Source organism: Polistes fuscatus, unplaced genomic scaffold, assembly GCF_010416935.1.
Source record: "Polistes fuscatus isolate 324 unplaced genomic scaffold, CU_Pfus_HIC Scaffold1, whole genome shotgun sequence".
Classification (NCBI taxonomy): Eukaryota; Metazoa; Arthropoda; class Insecta; order Hymenoptera; family Vespidae; genus Polistes; species Polistes fuscatus.
In genome coordinates, this window is record NW_025112997.1 from 8714645 (window position 1) to 8736015 (window position 21371).

At 32.6% G+C, this 21371-nt stretch overlaps 4 protein-coding genes across 5 annotated transcripts; 3 read left to right on the forward strand and 1 right to left on the reverse strand.

Moving 5' to 3' along the window:
- Positions 1-30: 30 nt before the first annotated feature.
- LOC122514133 (protein abrupt-like) lies at positions 31-1797 on the forward strand. Its single transcript, XM_043630798.1, has one exon. It carries the CDS (start codon positions 455-457, stop codon positions 1592-1594), a length of 1140 nt encoding a protein of 379 aa, XP_043486733.1. The 5' UTR covers positions 31-454; the 3' UTR covers positions 1595-1797.
- Positions 1798-1901: 104 nt separating this feature from the next.
- Positions 1902-3095, forward strand: LOC122522398 (tetratricopeptide repeat protein 12-like). Its single transcript, XM_043643485.1, has 3 exons — positions 1902-2221; positions 2297-2494; positions 2620-3095. The coding sequence occupies exons 1-3, from the start codon at positions 2089-2091 to the stop codon at positions 3093-3095; spliced, it is 807 nt and encodes a 268-aa protein (XP_043499420.1). The 5' UTR covers positions 1902-2088.
- On the reverse strand, positions 3058-5002 carry LOC122514124 (UPF0415 protein C7orf25 homolog). Its single transcript, XM_043630790.1, has 3 exons — positions 4715-5002; positions 3639-4622; positions 3058-3401 (listed from the first exon to the last, which is right to left on the reverse strand). The coding sequence occupies exons 1-3, from the start codon at positions 4868-4870 to the stop codon at positions 3315-3317; spliced, it is 1227 nt and encodes a 408-aa protein (XP_043486725.1). The 5' UTR covers positions 4871-5002; the 3' UTR covers positions 3058-3314.
- Positions 5003-5017: 15 nt separating this feature from the next.
- LOC122514109 (zinc finger protein 346) lies at positions 5018-11108 on the forward strand. 2 transcript variants are annotated; one of them, XM_043630778.1, is made up of 8 exons: positions 5018-5341; positions 8689-9144; positions 9795-9868; positions 9960-10106; positions 10194-10288; positions 10374-10684; positions 10785-10853; positions 10929-11108. In XM_043630778.1, exons 1-8 carry the CDS (start codon positions 5302-5304, stop codon positions 11081-11083), a joined length of 1347 nt encoding a protein of 448 aa, XP_043486713.1. In that variant the 5' UTR covers positions 5018-5301; the 3' UTR covers positions 11084-11108. The 2 variants fall into 2 exon arrangements, with proteins under 2 accessions (XP_043486713.1, XP_043486705.1); XM_043630770.1 differs by having other exon boundaries at positions 5019-5341; positions 8689-9180.
- The last annotated feature ends 10263 nt before the right edge of the window (positions 11109-21371 follow it).

Below are 21371 nucleotides of genomic sequence, written 5' to 3' on the forward strand. Positions count from 1 at the left end.
TGAAAAATGTTGCAGTGTCACAACCCAGATAAAGTTACAACTGAGCAAAACGTTCGTAGTTATCTCGGTTTCCGGTAGATGACGTCAGCATTAATTGTGACGAAAATCGATTGCATCCTATGGTATTTTAAAAATGTATTTCCTCTCTCCCTCTCGCTTATTCCTTTCTCTATCGTATGACAATGACAGAGATCGGCACTACGTGCGAATTATATCAGAAAAGAACCGTTAGTTAAATCAAAAATTTCCTTCTTATAGACGCGTTTCGACGAAATAACCGCGCTTCCAAAAAAAACGTTTTTGGAATTCGGCATAAAACATAGTTCCGAATTTGCGAGGGTTGACAGCGGCACGTGTCATGGCGAGTAGTATAGCATTGACATAAGAATAGAGAAGTTGATCTCTCCAATATAACTGTCAAATATTGCTGACAAAATTCATCAAAGTATAGAAAATGAAGGAAGAAACGATGCTTAGTTTAAAGTGGCACAGTTTCCACTCTCACTTAGCAGTTTCTTTAGATACGTGCTATGAGAAGCAACAGTTTGTGGATCTTTCCTTGGTGTGTAAAGACGGAACAATACTAAAGTGTCATAAGATGGTATTAGCGAATTCGAGTCCTTTCTTTCGACGTTTACTCGTCGCTAATGATCATCCTCATCCAATGATCATACTTCACGATATCGAGGCTGACGATCTGAAAACGATTGTTAATTTCATGTATTGTGGAGAGATAAAAGTAATTAAAAGTGAGGTTAGAAGGTTGCTAAAGTTGGCTGAAATCTTAGAAGTCACTGGTTTGCGACACATTCAGAGGTCATTTTTAACAGGAGAACATTACAATGCGTCTCAAGAAATTCCTAAAAAGACAGCTACAATGGCCTCTTCTAAGATAGAAGACAGCAGGAACTCTAACAAGAGCGGTCCAAATTCTGACTTCAGATCAAAAGTTCAAAACAAAAATGTGTCTCAGTCTGCTACATTTTTACCTTCCCCTCATCCGTGTAGTAACACGCCTAAAACTTCCCAAGATACTGCCAAAAGAAATGAAGAAAGTAACATTGCTTCTTCAAGCCAACGATTTGAAAGTAGTAGACCCAACCTTAATATAATAGACATCAATGACATCCCAAGTACGAGTAAAGGTTTACAATCACAAATGATTCCGAAAAGAAAAACATCTGATGAATCTGTTATCAGTTGGCAAAAGATTTTATCTACTATATCGAAAGACAAGCAACTGCCATTAAAAAGATTATGTATAATGGATGAAGTGGAAATTACTCCAGGTAAACCTTCCACATCCAAATCTGATACTAAAAGAGACGAACCATTGGACAGAAGGAAATCGATAGATACCATCCATAATAGTACTTCTATGAAATGTGCAGTTTTTATAAAAGATGAATTAGATGTTTCATCAGAGTTAGAAGAAAATGCAGATATGGATCCTCTTGAAATTGAAGAACTTGAAAGTGAAAATACAGAGAATGTTGTAACATCTAAACGAACGTACAATTTGTGGGACTTTGATCGTATTTATAATACACGTAAAGTGCTAGATTTTCCACCAAAGAAAGGTCCTAACAGTTAATATGCGGGGTATTGAACTTTGATCTATTAAGAGTGATGCTTCTTTAGATTACAAAATTTTGTGATTGTACATTTATTTAGAAGGATAAATCTTGTTATAAACTTATCCTTGTTATGTGATTATAAATAAGGATTAATATTTTAACTTCGTCGCTGTTTGTTATATTATCTTAATCCCTTCCTAATAAACCAATACGTATAGTAGTTTGTTTATTTTGTTACCCCAGCAAAATCGTTTTTAAGCTTTATCATTGATTTATAATTTATAATCATTTTTCAAATCTAACATAAATAATAAAAAGAATTCTAAATAATGATTTTGTAAATGAAAATATTACTCATATAGAATATTAAGATAAATATTAATTGTAAGAATGAAAATTGCTGAAATGTGTTGCCATAGCAACTGTTTCTCTGCTTGATCATATATGTATTATGTTATACTAATGGTATTTAAATATATGTGATTATATATATATAAAGTGACTTAAAAATATGGATTCAACAAAATCTAGAAATAATAATGAACAAGTATTTGAATGTGAGCAAGCAATAGAAAATTTTAATTCCATTAATAAACATACCGAAGAAGAGTTTCAGAACTTTATGCATCGAGTAACTGAAATTGGTAGGTTATAATAAGTTGCGAATTGGTTTATGTAATTCTATGCAATTTTTAACTCGTAAACTTTTTTAACGATAGAAAAAATAGTATCAAAATTAGCTTCTTCCGATACTAAAGAACAAGAACTTGGTCAAATATTAGCAGACAAAATTTTAGATAAGAAAACTCAGGAAGAGCTCTCTGACCAGGAAGAATTAAAAATTAAAACTAATCGTACAGTCATTAATAAGTATTCTATAAATGAAAGTACATCCGATCCACATAAAATAGGACAAGGTAATAATTCATATAAAATTATATATTTTAACATTTATTTTATATGAACTACTATAATAATTATAATTTTATCTAATTATAAATATTTATATATACATTATAATTCAAATATCTCAAATAATTAGAAGCTTTCATGAAAAGTATTGAAAAAGATGCTAATGAACGAGCAGCAGATAGAAAGGTAAGAAATGAACGAGCAGAAACATTAAAAAGAATTGGAAATGGTGCATTTAAAGAAGGAGATTATGAAAAGGCTGTGACATATTTTACCAAGGCAATAGAACAACGTAAAGACTCTACTGTTCTTTGGAATAATAGAGCTTTGTCATATATGAATCTGGAATTATTTGAAAAAGCTCTACATGACTTCAAATGGGCTTTGAAAGTAAATGATTCAAACTTGAAAGCTCTGTTAAATAGCGCTAAATGTTATAAAAATCTTCATAATGAAGAAAAATGCAAAGAGTTTATTAAACTAGCAAGAGAAAAAAATCCACATTTCAAAAAATTCGTTGATGGTATTAAACTTTATATCTTTTTCTTTTTTAAAAATTATACTTTTCTGCAGAATGTAGACATCATTTATTATTGCAGATTTTGAAAAAAATTTAGGTACAATAGACACAATTGACGATGTTTAAATTATACAACTGTATCTAAATCTTTTTTCTACAATGAATATAACAGTAACAACTTATCATTATCCAATTCTAATATTTGATCATTAATTAATAAAAAAGTACTTTGAAAAATGTTTATAAAATAAATACTTAATAGATATTAATAATTTCATAATATAAATAAAAATATATAATTAATATCAAAATTTATCAATCTCTGTGGCATAGAGTTCTTTGTTTTCAGAAAGTGATCTAGGCTCGTGTAGGAAGACGGTACACTCAATGCCCTGAAATAATATAATTTAATTGATAAAAAGTATTCAAAATATTTTAACATATTAAACACCGAGCCTTTTTTATTTAACTTTACATTCAGGCTACGATAATCCGTCAGCTGTAGAACAACACAAGAATGTTGACAACTGGTGACCAACATAGACTGAACAGAAAGTATATTGTCGATCACTAGTGACTGTGTAGCATTTAACATGTTAAGAATGAATAATAATGTACAAATTTAATACCTGCATTCGAGCTGCTCTAACGAAACCTTCATTTGCAGAAACAGTAATACTTTTCATGTTTTCACCGCTAGCAAAAACTAACCGTGATCTATCCTTAATTTTTCCACCTAAGCTCAATTGTTCCATAATCCTGCCGGTTTGTACATCATCTACAATTTTCACTTGTTTTAATAATTCCTGTGCTCTTAATGTTTCTTTAGAACCACCAATTACATCTATGATATTCATAAAATTCTTGTAGGCAGTTTGACAAATGACAATTGTTTTTCCTTTAAATAATTTGTCTAGAATTGGTTTAACGGGCCTTTTCCTTTCCATTTCAGCTTGTTGCGTTAATAATGGTTCTTTGTATATAAAATGATCATATCCATTAGTCATATTAGAAACATATGCCAATAACGTTGAAACATCTAAATTCAGAATTTGGATCTCCTCTGCAAATGATGTCGGATTTAAATTTACGAGATCAAAAACAGGAGTCTTTTTGAATTCTTCACTTCGTTCCCTTCCATTAAGATGTGAAACAAATAATGTTTCATCTATTTCTATCTCATTATTTTCATTTTCATAATTATTTATTCTGTCACCTTCCACAGTAATACCTATAGACTCTAAACGTTTTGCTAATATTTCTTCTATACCATACGCAAAGTAAAATACAACTTCAGGTGATTTGTATAAGTACGGATGATGCTTGGCGCATTGCAAATAAAATTCTGCTTGATCTAGGACAGACTTTTGACCATATTCACCATTACCAAGCGATATCAAAGTAAGAGCCCTAGCATTTCTAGCAATAACTTTAACCCAAGATCCTCCGCTCATACAGACAATGTCTACTTCCAATCTTGATCCTTCATATTTGAAAGGTTTCATTACACCAGTTGGTTCTTTGGAATTAAATAGACGCATCACCATTGCGTCAAGATGAATTAAATTTGTACTTTGTAGATGTTCTTTCTTAACATTTCCTGTTGATTGTACCTTTATACAAATATATAGATATAATAACGACACAACAATATACTAAATGAATAAGAAAATTTAGAGTTTGAATACATATTTTTGAAAAGTACCTTTTTCAAGAATCTTATCTCTTGCTGTATTTTTCTTATAAGCTTATCAACCCCATTAACCTTCTCCATGATCTTCAGTCGCTCTATCATATTTTCGCCATTGTAAATTTTTTCTTTGAGACATTTCAAAAGTTCGATTTTTTCTTCCATCGGCATCTATCGTGAAAGCAAAGATCGAACGTACATCGAATATTCCATTAACAATCAGAATACTTTGAAATGATGTTAGTTCACGGTCGAGGAGCGTAATATCGGCGGCCATCTTGGACCGTGGGTCAATATCGCGCAATGTCGTCAGGTCGCTTGTCAAAATCATCTAACCTAACAAATTTTTCGTTCTTGTAGACGATCATAGTCAGTGTGTCAAACTACGGACTCTTAGTGATATGTAATTCCCTCCAAAAGCTCATTGTGTAATATGAGACGGATTTGAAAAGTGTGTGTCTATGAAATTTCCTATTTGAAATAGAACAAACAAAATCTTATCGACGCGATATATATGTAATATAAGTATGTGTGTAAACGCAGAATAGCTCTGTCAAGTTTGCTTCGACAAAAATAGAAACCACATTATTGAGCCTTGAAAAATGTCTAACGCGAAGATAATAAAGAATCCAGAAGTACCGGGTGAGTTTTTATTCTCTATTTATTTTATATGACACCTGACATTTATTCACTTTACTCGTGCGGCGGCTTCCTTTTCCTCTTCTCTTACTTCCTTTCCTTAGTGTCAACAAATATTCGAATTGAAACGAGTACATGCTATAATCGTACAAGAAAAAACATTAAAGCAGCGATAGAAATTCGTACAAGTCGTTCCATCTTTCGACGAATAGCATTCGTGCACAAGCTACTTGTACATTCCCCTTTCGTCTTTGAAAAGTGCATCCATAAAAACACATGCATATACTCGAAAGAGAAACACCGGTAAAGGTACATAGTAAAACTTTAATCAACCAGCGTGATCGGAGGACAAACGACGCGGATTAATCCAAATTCAACGGATAATCGAGACCCGGGTAGAATTATTAACATGTTGAAACCAGCGTGTTCCACCGGTGGCCCTGCGAGAACTTTTCATCAGTCGGCGTGTACTATCGGCGATTTACATTAGATAATCTTATAAATGACAATATAAAACTGACAATGATAACATAATAAATAACGAACAATGATATTATCAATCATAATAAACAAATAAAAAAGTAAATTGTACCGCTGAGTCTGAATTGTTGCTAAAGAAAATTTTGAATACGGAAAATTTGCAATTTAGAAAAAAGCGCCGAGGTCAAGATGTTAAAAAACACATTTCTTGCACGCAAAATAAGATTTCGTTTGGTAATTGAATAAATAATCATAAGTATTTATAATATTAGGTTTAGTGAAATATTTCTTCGTATTTCAATGCAAAAATTAAACAAGTTTTGTTTTCATATTTTGTATCTCACTTTCTTCAATTATACTGCATCATATCTATAAACATCACAAATTTTTTTATCAGCTTGAGTTGCATTCTTCCCTTTTTTTTAATAACATTTCGAAATGTATCGAATTTATTTTTTATTTTCACTCATTTTCAAAACGTAATAATTTTGAATTGAATAAACAAATATAATTTTTTTTTTAATTACTCTATAATATGTCAGCTTCCAAACGCACGCAAGTATTACAAGATCTGATAAATATATTATGCAATATTAAAGTCATTTATTACGAAAATACGAAGAAACTTTTTACTTAACCAGATATATTTTATAGATAGATATATTTTAGATATTTAAATTTGTTTAAAATCGTATAATTTGTAAGATACAAAATTTATATAGTTTATTGATTTTTCCTAATTAATACATTAATTATTATTTAAATACAGCTATATCGAACTAAAAAATTGTAAATCTTCTTTTGACAGGTTTATGGAGTGACAACATAATAGGTCTATACTATTTTAATGACACTAATTAGAGATTCATATTTTCCAATAAGAAACAAAATATTGTAATTTTATTAATAAACGAATATTTATATTTTATTTTGCTTTTTTTTTCCTCTGAAAAGCGATTTTGGGGATACACTGTATTTCTATAGAATGTTGAACATTGTGTATGTTCAATATAAAATAATCATCATTTATTCATTTACTTTATTATTTCCAGGAAGAACTGTTTCTAGACAAGCATTAGAGCATTAGAATCATGTAATACGTATTATATTTCGAAGGCTACGAATGTAGAACATACTGTATGAATAACAGAGTCATTTAGATGATAGTAAATTCTTATTTTGAATTAAGAAATACAGATTGCAAAGCGATTTCAAAAGCAGTTAGTTTGATCATAAACTATACAACGCGTGGTTGTGACAAAGGTGCTTTGACGGCGTATATACACATAGATATACATACATACATACAAGGGGTAAATACAATTCGAGAGGATTAGAGAATAGAACTAATGGCGGTTGTTCTTTGCCAGACATTTATCTGCATGTATATATATGTATATATGTTAGCATTACTTTGTGTAATCCGTTAATTCGTGAAATGACTAGCTAAACCCTGAAATAACTATACTGACTTGTTTAGATATGAAAGAAAGCATAATTACATATTTCAATTAAGTATTATATGAATTTACAAGAGGCGAGTAGTTAAGGTATGAAATTGACATTTGATTCATAGATTAGATCCGACGTTTTTCATATCGATCACTCTATTCTGAATGAAATTAAAAAAAAAGGTTTTCTTATTAAAACGTGTATTGCAGATTATGGAAGTAAGTCGTTTAAAAACAGAAAATTATATGTTTGCATAACATTTTCTTGCAACGTTTATTTTAATAATGCATTTATGTTCATATTACGAAAGTTCAGTTGTATCTTTTATGAATGTGTATATTTTATTGATTTTATCATGTTAAAGGGAAATGAAATATTTAAAAAAAAATGGTTTCCTTCTTTTCATGGCTTTCCTTTCGAAGGGAAGCTGACACAATAGTATCGATACTACCGATTCGGATGAATGAGAGAATCAACGTTTACTTTCATGAGTTACTCTCACGTATTTATAGTGACCTTATAAATGGAATTTTTTCGAGGTATTATTATTATTATTATTATTATTATTATTATTATTATCATTATTATCATTATTATTATTATTATTACTATTGTTAACATTGATAAAATCAAGTTAAAATGGTATAAGTTCGTTAGTCATGTGATATGATCAAATGGAAGATTGTACAATACATGCATAAGTAAAATCGATTTTCAATTAAACTTACGTTTATTCTTATATTACGACGATCTCATTGTATACAATTATCATATATGATCTAATTGATAAACAAATTTTAGAAATGAAAAATAATATTAAGCTTACAATTTGCAAGTTGTATTTCTAGTAAGTATTTACATAGGTTTACGTATATCTTTCTATCGTGGTATATCATATTCTAAGTGTACTTGCACAACATTTCAAATCCTTCGAGTTGCTGCCCGAACTTTGAAACTCCTCAGATTCTCGAAACTTAATGTAATACCAACGTAATCCAGAATTTAAGCTTATAATATAAGTTGTACAATATAATGATTTAAAATTTAAATATTATTAATTATTTAAATATTATTGTCTTTTAAGCTTCAATAAATTCAACGATAGTTTTAAAGTCATAAAGAAATTAAAATCATTCGTAAATTCAGGGAGTTTTATAAATACATGTCAATACTTCATAAGGTATATCTACATACTACAATAAATAAAAAGTAGTGAATACAAGTATTAATATATTTCATTAAATGATGGATTATTATAAATTAGAATAATTTACAAGAAATATCATTAAAATAAATAAAAATACAGAAACAAAAAAAAATCGACATATGATTGACCATTTAAATTCCTGTACAATACAAAAAGAAATTAATAATGTCATAAAAAATAATAATTAATTTAATTGTTTTGTTACAATTAGGATTAGAATGCTTCTTGCCACCACCTCCGCCACCTCCACCTCCCACAACTTCATCGACGAACAGTGTATTGACGACTAGCGGTACACAAAATCAACAACAGCAGGAACAACAAAAATCGACTGTAGAAACAACGACAACGAAAACGACGACAACGACGTTAACAACGATTACAACGGAAACGATAACGAGCTCAACAACGGTAAATCCGAACACGATACAAACGACTCTTCCAAATTTAGCGGTACCAACTCCGTATATCTTGCACCCTACGATGCAACCGCAAACATCGACGCAACCAGCTATACCATGGTGGATTTCTACGGAGGCGGACACCTCGGCAGACATGTATGCGCAATGGTACGATACATCGTACAAAACTGCACCAGCTGCAAATACTGTCGTCCAAGTATCAGCGGTTCAGCAATCGTCGAAACCGAAAAACAAATATTATAAGCGTAAGAACGAGTTCATCGATCCTGCCCAAGATGCAGGTGATTGAGTTATTTTTTCCATTATTATTAGGCCGTTTAAAAAAAGGTTTGATTCATTTCAAATAATAGAATTCAACCGAGCGTTTTATTGTTGTATTTAAATGTATCTCAGGTTTATACACTACTACGTGATGAATGTATACCGTATGAATAATAACACGTGATTATATCACGTCGATTTTTGCTTATTAAGTTCATGAAAATTCATTCGAATGTATCAAATCATATTTTGATTTACGATAAATACATATCAACGTAGGTATACATGTATACATCACACACGATCATCAACTGATTCTTTGCATATAGAAAATTGGATTAGATTTTTTGATATTACCTTTTTTCGTCGAATATAAACTTACGGCAGATATATATATATATATATATTATATTTTTAAAATAAAAACATTACAATCGGTATATATCAAAATCCAAGTTTTTTATGCGATGAAAACAATAGTATATTTTGTAGTATTGTATTGTAAAAACGTTCGCGTAAATACGGCCTTACATTTTTTCTTTCTCTTACAAATCTACCTGCACGAACCGTTTCACTGGAGAAACAAATGTTTACTTTGTATTTGTTTGTTTATTTGGTTCGCGCTCTCTCCCAGAGAAAGTTGCCAGCGCCCAAAGGGAGTTGTCGGCGCTGATGAAGCCGCTCAAGTGCGATCTCTGTAACGCGGTGGTAAGATTTCTTTATCTGTTAACTTCCATGAAATTTGATCCGCGAGACAATGATGGGAATTGAACAAATAAAAACGATTGGACGTTTACAGATGAACTCCACCCTGCAAGCAAAATTGCATTACGACGGTAAGCCACATCAAAAGAAAGTAACCATGTTTTTGAATCAAAGCGTGAAGAAACAAAAAACGGAAGATGGCCAAGTCAGTAGTACTACCGATTGGCAAAATCGGTGCGACGTAAGCTTTCTTTTCGTTTTTTACGAATTTTTTTTAAGGACTGTTATTTGATCGTTATTTCAGAATTTGATATACTTTTAATTTCAGATCTGCAAGACGTGGTTCTCATCGCAAATCGAAGCGTCTCAACATTACTCTGGGAAGAAACATATAAGAGTAGCTCATGGGGGTCTTCGCTCGAGGTATCGAAATGTCCTGACTCATTTCGATCGATTATCATCCAGAGCGTTCGACCGAATTCGATCATGACAATATTGAACATTCCAGGCCGAAAAAGTCACAGAATCAAAATCAGTACAACCAAATAGATTCGACCGGTCGATACGGCATAGGCATGGCTTTTCAACAAGACGTGCAAGTGCCAGGAACATCCGCCGTGGTATCTGATGGTAGTAGCATCATGGTGTCACCGCAAGGAACCCCGACTCCCATTTACACACCCCCAGCATATCCCACCCCACTTCGTTGCGATCTCTGCGGTGTCTCCGCGAATCGCCAGGATCAACTAGAAACACACAAACGTGGCGCCAGGCACATGAGAATGCTCAAACTAAATGGATTACCCATTCCTGAACTGCGTATGAGAAAATTGTTCATATTACTTTTTTTTTTTTGGTTCGTGTTTTCTTTCGAGAAAACACGTATATTTATTTGCCGTGCTTTGCTTTTATTTTTTAGTTTCTGAAAGTGAAAACGCTTCGAGTTCGTCAGGTCCTATAGATTATTCCATTTATAGAACACCCTCGGGTAAGTATTTTTACCCTACTAACAATAAGTTATCCATCGAAAGTCTTGAAAAATGAATATTCTTTTTTTTTGTAGGCCAATATTATTGCGCCCCATGTAATCTGTCGCTGAATTCAGAGAGCACGTTCGCTCAGCACGTCGAAAGTAAGAAACATAAAAATCAATCGAATCCCAAGTCACCGTTAAACGCAGCAGTAATATCGAAGAAAGCAAGATTCAAGAAGAAATAAATGAAAACAGAACGTCTATATCATATATTTTCGTTCAAGTTTTATTTTTATTCAACAGATTATCGACAATCGTTATGTCGAATAAGTTAGACGCGTTATCGATCTACATTTTAACGTTTGAGACGGATTTAACAATAAATTTGTGACGTCTTGATATAAAAGAATATGCGTAAGAATCACGTTAAAAAACGCGGAAAATTTTTAACGAGCGTTTTTCCTTTTAAATGAAATACTCGCGGTGAATCTTCGTATCGGCCGTTATATCGTCATCCGCAGATATTAAGAATTAAAGTTAAGACCGTCATTCGCCGTCGTCTGCGCCGATGATGAGAAACATAAGCACGTTAAGCTGGGGCCATATTTTAAATGAAATACCGATTAACTTTAAATTAAATTTGAGGTAACTCGAGCGGTTACTTAGCGAAGCCGAGACGGAGTTCGTTACAATTTCTCTCGGAAACGATCATCATCGTTCATCATATTTATTCAATTACGAAACTATTAACGCTCGTTTGAAATCAAGTAAGTATTCTCGTTCCTGCCTAGACGTGGAGGATTCGCGAGATCGAATCGTCGTCGTCGTAAGCCGTCCGTCGCGTTACGCGTCGCGTTCTCCCAAGCCTCCCGTGTCATGGCCTATACGTGAAATTTATGCTTCGCTTGTTCCTCGACCTTCCGTACAATTTATGACCAAGAGCGAACGAGCCTAACATCGAACCCTCTCGGGTCTATTAATTACCTGCTAAGGCAACGTGTATGACTTATCAACCGTTTACCAGTATCTTTTTTACCTTCACCTTGGTACGACAAATATATGATCGAAAGACCGGTAAACGAATATAGAGAATACTACTGTGTCAGACACGACGAATCAGAACTAAATTTACGAGCAAGTAAATTTACGACGGATAAAAGCTCGACTCTCGCGATTCCTGGATACGTTCGGAGCAAGACGATAAAGACGACGATCATCCTCCAAATTCTTTCCAAAGTCGTTTTTCTTTTTTTTTTTTTACATCTTTATTTTATTTGTTATTTTTCTATCTATGTTGGTCGATACACAACCGTCTCTATTTTTCTAAGCGAATTCAAAAGAATTCTCTTGGCAATTTGGTGAAGCAAAGGGTTATTTTCTTTTAGAGCCCATTTGTTTTTTGTTTTTCCGCTTTTGGTTCTTTTGCTCTTCTTTCAGCGACTTAAAAAGGAAAACAAAAGAAAGAAAGAGAGAGAGAGAGAGAGAAAGATTAGGATCGTTCTCGCACGGACTTGTAGATCGCTGCTTTATACCTGCGCTTCGGATTTTTATGACCTCCCTGGTTCCACGTTTAGCGTGTTTTCTTTTTTTTATTCCCTTCTACAGCTTCCCACTCTATCTTCTCTTTTTCTCTCTGCTTGTTTGTTCACGACATCTACCAAAATCCCTTTTTCCATCTTCTCGTCTACCGCGTAGTTGAATCCAGGGGTGCCACTCTTCTTCCACGTTTTGTTTTCTGACCCGATGCTTTATTAAACCTAAAAAATAAGAGAACGCGTTGCGTTACATTGTAGTTTCAAGATTTAAGAGAACTCCTCTTAAAAGAGGATTAAAAGAAAAATAAAAAGAAAAGGATAAAAAAAAGGGATAAAAAGACAGAAAGAAGAAAAGAAAGATATCCTCGAGAGAAAGTTGTCTTTTTGTATTCCAGTCACCAATACCAATATCACCAACACCATCGTTTCCTAGCAATCTTCGAGCGTAAATTAGTATTGAATACATAAAATTCTGGCGAATATATTTAAAGGATAGGTTACGTCGTACGATCGACGGATAATGAGCTGGTAAGATGAAAAACATGCGAATAAATGTAAAACGTTTTATGTGATGCATTCTATTTTATTTTAATGCTTTCTCTCGTGCGAAACAGAAAGAGTGAGAGAAGGAGAGAAAGAGAGAGAGAGAGAGAGAGAGAAGATATTAATTAAAGTCCGAGATCGTCTACATTTACGTGATGTAATTGCGTACTCGTATGCGTTTACGAGGATGATGTTAATCCGGGAACTTCTAGAATAAGAGAAAGAGAGAAAGGGAGACAGATATATCTACAAAAAAGGTCGCTCTCAATCTGTCACGCAGCAGATAGTAATGCGCGTAAAAAGCCATTAATCGGAGCGGCTTACGGGCAAGGTTCGCTTCGAATATCGGTGGAATTCGTCGTCAATGACTGGAGAGAATTTCTCAAGAGGAAGATGAGTAGGAGGATGGTAAAGAGTTTGAGGAGACTGTTAGTCGACTCGTTTCCACCTGCGAGAAGACGATGCCGTGACGAAAAAATCAATCGATCGATTGCTTCCACCCCTCCCCCCACCCTCTCTTTCTCTTTCTACTTTACAATGATGATGAACCCATATCGAAGGTTTCTCTTCACGAATTCTCACCAAAATCGCAAAGAGCATTTTGAAGTCTGTAAGTCAAAAAAGATCATCGTAAAACTCCTCTTTCGTGATATTTAATATTTATCGAGTGATATTAACAAAATCTTGATCACGATTGAAACATATGTTAGCGTAAATATCCGAAATCCGTTATGTGATTTGATAAATTTATTTGATAAATCAATACACTGCAAAAAACAAAGGATACAGAAATTAATAAAATTACATACACTTACATATCATTTATTATTTAATAACTATACAAAATGTTGTTAAGCCTAATTATAAGAAAAATTTATTTTAAATATAAAAAAGTAGGCACAAAAAGAATTAATGCTTTTGTAGAAAAAAATTTTAAATAATTTTTAAAATGAATCTAATCGTTTAGCAGGTTCATATAAGGAATTGACTAGCAAGAATCTGAAGTTACTAAGGCTTATGAATATTTCACATTTTAATTAGTCGATTAACGATATAACGTGATTCAATAAAATACTGAATGAATTGATGTAATCTTGGTGTAACATTATCGTAGTTAATCAACGCGCGACTTTCATATTTGACATACCAATTCAGATACTTACTAATAATTATCTGGTGAACAAAGATTTTGACTAAAAATTTAAATGAATAGATATCTTTTCATTCAGCATTTATTAACGATATTAATGTATTTTAAATATGATTAATTAGAATCCGAAGTTATTAACGATCATTAATACATCGTATTTTAACTAGCATAGCTTGCAATATAATGGATTTAAGACATTTACGGTAACACATACATAAGTGAATATACTTTATCAATGGTTTGGTTTTTTTAGCGTATGCAATATCCTCGAGTAATTTATTCTGATTTTCAGATTAATGACGACAATCGAAATAATGTTTAAGCTGATGATTTTCTTTTTCTTGTTTTTTGTCGAATGTGTCTGGAAATTATTGAGATTCTCTGAGGTTTTGAGCCGATTAGAGGATTTTTCTAAGTGGTACACTACCTGCGATCATATTCATGATCAGATTTGAAGTAAGATATTTTGTAATAATCAATAGTTTATGTTTTCATGATATTTATTAATAATTGAGCTAAGTTATATTGAAAGTTACTAGTTGTAAGTCTCAACTATCTGAAATTGAGTGAATTTAGTTTAAAGATTTTCATTTAAGCGAGAAGTTGCTTTATTATTACTGAATGTTTGTTCATATTTCATTTCTTATTGTTATTTTAAAATGTTTTTTAAATGAACCATTCAATGGTTAGTAATATGATTAATATTAATTAAAATTTTATTTAGTCTATAATTAAATCCCATGGTTTGGTAGTTTTATTATATAATATATTGTAAGAATTATCTTATGGGTTTATATAATTTTTGTCAAAATGAAAATTACTAAATTATGGTATCCGTATTGCGTTTAAATAATTTTGTCATCTTGAGGTTTATTAGGTTTCTACATAACTTTGCTCAATTATACAATTTAAGAAATAGTAATTATTTAAATCAAGAAAAAATCAAAGTAGAGATTAGACAATTGTATTGTTTATTTTTCTAATTTAATACCTGAGTAATTAATGTTTAATTCTTTGATAATTAATACTTTTACGGTATTTATTATTATGCAATTTGAGAAATCTTTGATAATTTAATGAAGAAAATTAGAAAGAGCAAACCTTTTAATGGTTCGTATTCGACTAGGTATAAAACAAACTGGCAATGAGAAAAGAGAAAAGAAAGAAAGAAAAAGAAAGAAAGAGATCGTATTGTGGAATCAAAACGAGCTCGAGCAAAAGTCACTAAAATAGGTACACACAGGCTCAAACGAATCATTATGGTTTCGTTTGGTCGTTTAGCGCGCGCGCGCGAGCTTCGCTTCTAATTTCGCTAACAAACGACTAACCGAGTTAGCGCGGGAACGGTATAAACGGGTATAAAACGGGGGAACGAAAAGCGGCAGCGGCCTCTTTTGTCTCGTGAATTCCATTGTCTGATGAGAGAGAAAGATAGTGATAAAACGGAAAAGACAAAGTTCGTTCGAAATATCCACACAGCGGTTCATTTTCTTCTTTTTTTTTTTATTTTTTTTTATTGTTGTTTTTTTTTCAATACGTCGTCGAACAGAGCTTTCGACAAATTCATACAATTATTTCTCGATTAGGATGAATCGACTAACCGAGGATGAGATTAGCTCTCTAGGCCGGTTGTATCAAGGATAACGAGAGAAAGAAATGGATGGATAGAAAGAAAAAGAGATAGAGAGATAGAGAGAGAATATGTAAGCATTCATGTTATACGAGTCGGCTAATTGCGGAAGTTTCCTGGACAATTTCGGTATTAATAAAGTTTTTTACGCCTTATCTTGACAAGAGAATGATCAAAGAAAGAGGGAGAAAAAAAAAATATATATATATATATAAGAAAAGAAAAAGACCCTCTCTTGATTTTATCTGATATTGTTGTCGTTTTTGCGAGAACTTGCTGAAAAAAGCACCAACTATTTAGTTTTAAACGGTGCTAAGCGTAAATATTATCTTGTATATACAAACTTAGATACACAGCGTACTTAAGCCATATATAAATACGTGCCTTGCCTTTTCTTTTTCTTTAATCCTTTATTTTCGACAGATTTGAATGATATTTTGAAAGTTTTTTTCCTGAGCCTTCAAACATTATCCTTACCACGACTAACTCAAAGTAAGTGCTGAAAGATAATACTTCTATTTCTTGGTAAACGATCAAATAGAAGTGACTAATAAGATAAATACATATCTTGCGAATTTACAAGACAATAAGAAAGGTGGCAATATGTATAAAGATATACATATACGTTTTACCTATATAGTATGAATGAACTCAAATGTGTGTTGTACAAAAAATACTTATAGTCGTAGCAACTCCTCCCTCGTAATCAACGAAACTCTTGTACCTAATTGTATATATTAGGTGTAATAATCAATTCGATGTCTTGATATTAAATTCATTGGATCAAAATTGCTATCTTTTTCTTGTCAAGTTACTCGGTAGTTGCCTGAAAGATAGACCAAAATTATCGAACACAATGGAAACTAATTTTAAGAATAAAAGAATACTTTATAAATAAATACTAAATTTGTTAAAAAGGCGTCGAATTAATTACTACATTAAATAATATACATTAGGTAGCATATAGTGTGTTTGTTATTGGAGTTTTATTTACTTTTGAGCTCCTCAAAATCGTAATTCTTGAAAATATGATGCGATACCTATGAATATAAGACGATGGATATGAAAATAGTCTAACAATAAGATAATAATATTAAAAATAAAATTAGTTTATTGTATGATTCTTATGGTATAATTCAATTAGATTCTAATTATAATTCATATTATATTATGGATTATATCCTGTAATTCGTATTTTAATCGTAAACTCTAATTATAATACGTATAATTCGTATAATTACATGAATTATGCAATAAACTAACTTCTTTTAATTTTGTACTTAGAACACTTTCATAATTATTGATATATATACGTAAGTTTATATATGATATATAACAATATTCTTAAATGTATACTTATAATAGGTATAGAGAAAGAAAGAGAAATATGAGAACTATTAACACATTGTTGATCAATTATTATATGAAATAACCTAATGAATTTCTTAATGAGTATATTAATAGTTGAATTAAAATAATAAAAATTCTGATTACATAAAATTTGAAGTTACCACTAGGAAATACGATAAATAATATTATAAAAACAACTTACCCCCAATTTCATATTTGAAAAATTACATAAGTTGGTTCCACTTTTAAAAATGAATATGCTTGTGATCGGTCAATAATGTGTTAAGAATTATAATATTAAACGTTGATGCTCGATTTAGAAGTAAATCGATCCCCGTAATGTTTCTTTTTCTCCTTCTTCTTAAGAAAAAAGTAGAAAAAGAATAAGAGAAAAAAAATAGTATTCCCGTGATTACTCGCCGTTTCTCTCGATCCTTTAGAGATACCGCAACGGAAGGAAGGAGTTTTTATCAATGGTACTGATTCCACTTGACTCGACTATGGGTACGGAAGAGAAGGCAGATCGGAGGGAATAAAAAGTGATCGAGAGGAGACGCATTTCGAAGTAGAAGGGTGGGGGAGAGAGGGGCTGACCTTGCAGGTCTCCACGGGGCCACCAATGTAGACTGACGAGAAAAGAAAAAATCCTGGTGCTCCTAAATGCGGGCGGTGTGATGTCATGCGGAAATAGCAGTCCGACGCGACGGTGCCGTGTCGGCGTGCGAAGGAAGAAGAGAAAGAGAGAAAGAGTAAAAGAGTTTGCCGAGAGACGCCAGAGGAGAATCTCGATCGCTCGACTTGGCCGATTACCTCCTCTCCATAAGCTCAGAATGAACAAATGAGTGAGATAGAGAAAGAGAGAGATAACACAAAATGGAAAAGATCTTGAAAAACGCCTTATTTTCTAACTAGTCACTCAACGACTAATTGAGTCTCCTATTTATTCGACTCCATGATAGTAGATGCTATTAAACAGATTATCTACGATTTTTCCGACCTATCCGTTTCAATTACTTACTAATTTACTATATCCGCTGACGGTGACCGAAGTATCGGCAATGGACGCCGAGAGATCAGCGAAATTGTTTAACTCCGATCATGATCTCATCAAATTTAGCACATTTCGTTTATCATTTTCTTCATCGTTTCCATAAGATTCTATCTTTGACTTGTAAAATGAATGTATCGTTCAAATATAAGGCTCGGTGTTCACGTTTTTTTCTTTTTTTTTTTGACTTTTTTTTCAGTGAACATGAATATTGTAATTTATATAAGATAGGTATACGTATAAGTTAGATAAAAGATCGATTCTTTTAATACTTGAAAGAAACGAAATGCCGTTTATTGCATACGCGCGCGTATCGCGGTACAAAATGCGGAGTGTCTCTTAAGTGTTTGAAAGAGAAAGTAGCGACGCGTGTGTTCCATGAGATCCATCCTTTCGTCCATGAACATTCCAAGGCTTATAAAGATCATCCACCATAAACGTGAATGCGTGAAGATGCGATCTTTACGCGAAAAATGGAAATTAAAAGGAAGAATGAAAGTGGACGATGCAAAATCAAATGTCTCATTGATGAAGTTAAAATTGAACTAATTTCTTTTCATTTCTATTTATTTAGTCTGTATTTTTTTAAATAAATGGTCAATATACGTATATTAAATATCTTGTTCAGTGTTTAAATAGAGATGAATATTTTACTAAGGGATAGTATTATTTCAGAGATATATATTAACGTGTGATAAATTTTGATACTTCATTATAAATACTAGCTATTTATTTAAAATATTAACCAACGGTGTTTTTAAGAATACTCACCAAATTAATATCCAATTAATATAATAGAAGCCCTTTTTATTTTGTTTTAAATTATTTTAATAATATGCCAAATTTAATTTTCTTATAAGAAAAAAATAAGTTATTTTTAATTATTTTCTGCTGTAATAATTATTTCAAATGTACAGTAATTTAAAAATATAAACATTATAACTTAGGTCATCAAACTGTATCTTAAGATACATACAAATGAACCGTTGGAAAACGGAATCGCATACTTTCGTAATTTCTATCGGAGTTGAGACGATCAGAAAAATGATACTACAGCTTATCTCTTCTTTGCTTCCGCTGTCGAGTCGTCACTTAAGGATCATAATCCGATTTCACGGTAACGATGTACGCGTGCAGCCTGCGAGAAGACCAACAAATTGTTATACCGAAATTTTTCAGGTTTCGCGGAAGTAGTAGATATTGTAAATAATTTGATAAAAAGATATTCAGTTTTTTGTTGAGGTTCATAAACTTATCGAATGTTTGTTTTAATGTGTGTAAATACGTACGTGGCGTGAGCTGTCGTTCATTTAATTTGATGTTTATGGAAACTACAATAACTTATTAAATACGTATCATCGCATTAGCCGTTAAACACACTAAGTTAATGGATATTTATGAGCTTTAACGAAACGCTCAGTCGGATGAAATAATGCAACTCTATTTGTTTGAAATATTTTATAACGCTCGTAAAATCTTTATTTAGCGCTACAAAATGGTAGGAAATATGTATATATGTATCAATGTCGATGTTATATCTATCTTATACGTAACGATAAATAATTTTATTACGTTCATTTTTCAATTAATGCGATTAACTCGTAAAAGGGATTTGTCACAAAGGTATTATCGATCAATCTGATTAAGTATCATTCAGTTGAAAAAATAAAAGGAGTTTTAATAATTGTTGGAAAACCATCATCACATCAGTTACATTATTTTTTCTCAAATCAAAACAAATTTGATTACATATCCTTTAGTACAACACATTTATTATTAATTATAGAAATTATGAAAACTGCTCACACTATTCATAATCTGTAGTTGAATTATGAACAAAATTATATATATTTATCTTCGAATTTTCACCAAAATTATGACGATAATTACAGAAAACTATATAAAATAATACTTTGATAAAAAAACACAAAGCGTTTGACTGGTAGTGATCTATCGTCGATATCACTGTAGATTCAAAATAATAATCGTTAATTACAGGAAGCAAAATATAGAGAGAGATAGAGAGAGAGAGAGAGAAAGAGAGAGAAAGAGGTTGTTCTTCGTAAAAGTGATACGCCGCGGGCGAAAGTCACCAGGAATTCAAGCCCGATAGGTTCGTCGGTAGATTCGAAAAAGAGAGAGAGAGAGAAAGAGAGAGTGAGAGTGAGAGAGAACGATGTCACGTCGGTGCACGGTGGCGCGCATGCGCGCGACTTATACTTGACGGACTCAAAAAATCAATGAACTCGCGGTACGAGCGTGGCCGAGGAGATCACTTCTGGAAAATAGAAAAAAGATGTAAAAAGAAGAGAAAGGCAATATATAGTAATAACAATAAATATAATTTTGAATAAAAATAGTGAAAGAAGAGAGAGAAAGAAAAAGAATAACAAGTTACAACGATCGAGGAAAAATCGTTGGCATTTGTCGAAGACGACGACGCATCGTGTGCGATCGGAGAGCGCGGGCGAACGAACGAACGAACGAACGAACGATCTTTCTGTAAAAGAGAAGGAGAAAAGTAGAAGTAGTAGGGATACTTGGACAAGGGTGGAGAGAGAGAGGTATAGGAAAATGGTGGACGAGTGGGAAGAGAGGGTGCAGCCCGGGTGGCGGCGCTAGCGTAAGATGGCCGAATAGCGGTACGGCGGATAGCAGCCGGGCGACCTCTTCGTTCGGCGTTTGCTTCGGTGCTACATTCGGCTGGTGGTGCGTTCGTTCGTTCGGTTTCGCCGTCGTCGCCGCCGCCACCGCTACCACCGTTGCTGTCGCACGAGTTCGTTTCGGCTCGGCTTTACTCGGTGCTTCAGTTCGTGTCCTCTCGCTGCGCACGACGGACGTGTCTTTCGGTGATCGCGCAGAGAACGTATGTTCAAATATATATATATATATATATATATATATATATATATGTATATAGGGACATACATAACACATATATATATATATAGACTGCGACTCTCTCGGACTACCACCACAAACGAGTATTTTTCTTGTTAAATACGGAGAGAGAGAGAATAGTATAAGTTAAAAACATAGAGACGACACGGAAGAGAAAGAAAAAAATATTAAGAGATATAGACACAACAGTGCAATCGTGAATAAGCGAGGCTACTATATAACGGTGAAGAAAGGTCGTGTCTCGTTGGAAAAATAGAAACATAAAAGGTGGAAAAGAAAGTAGACGAAGAAAAAGTAAAGGAAAAGGCCGTTGGTTTTCATTGGAACTTGGCTTCTTATTCTAAGCGTCCTTTTCGGTGAAACCGTGAACGATGAT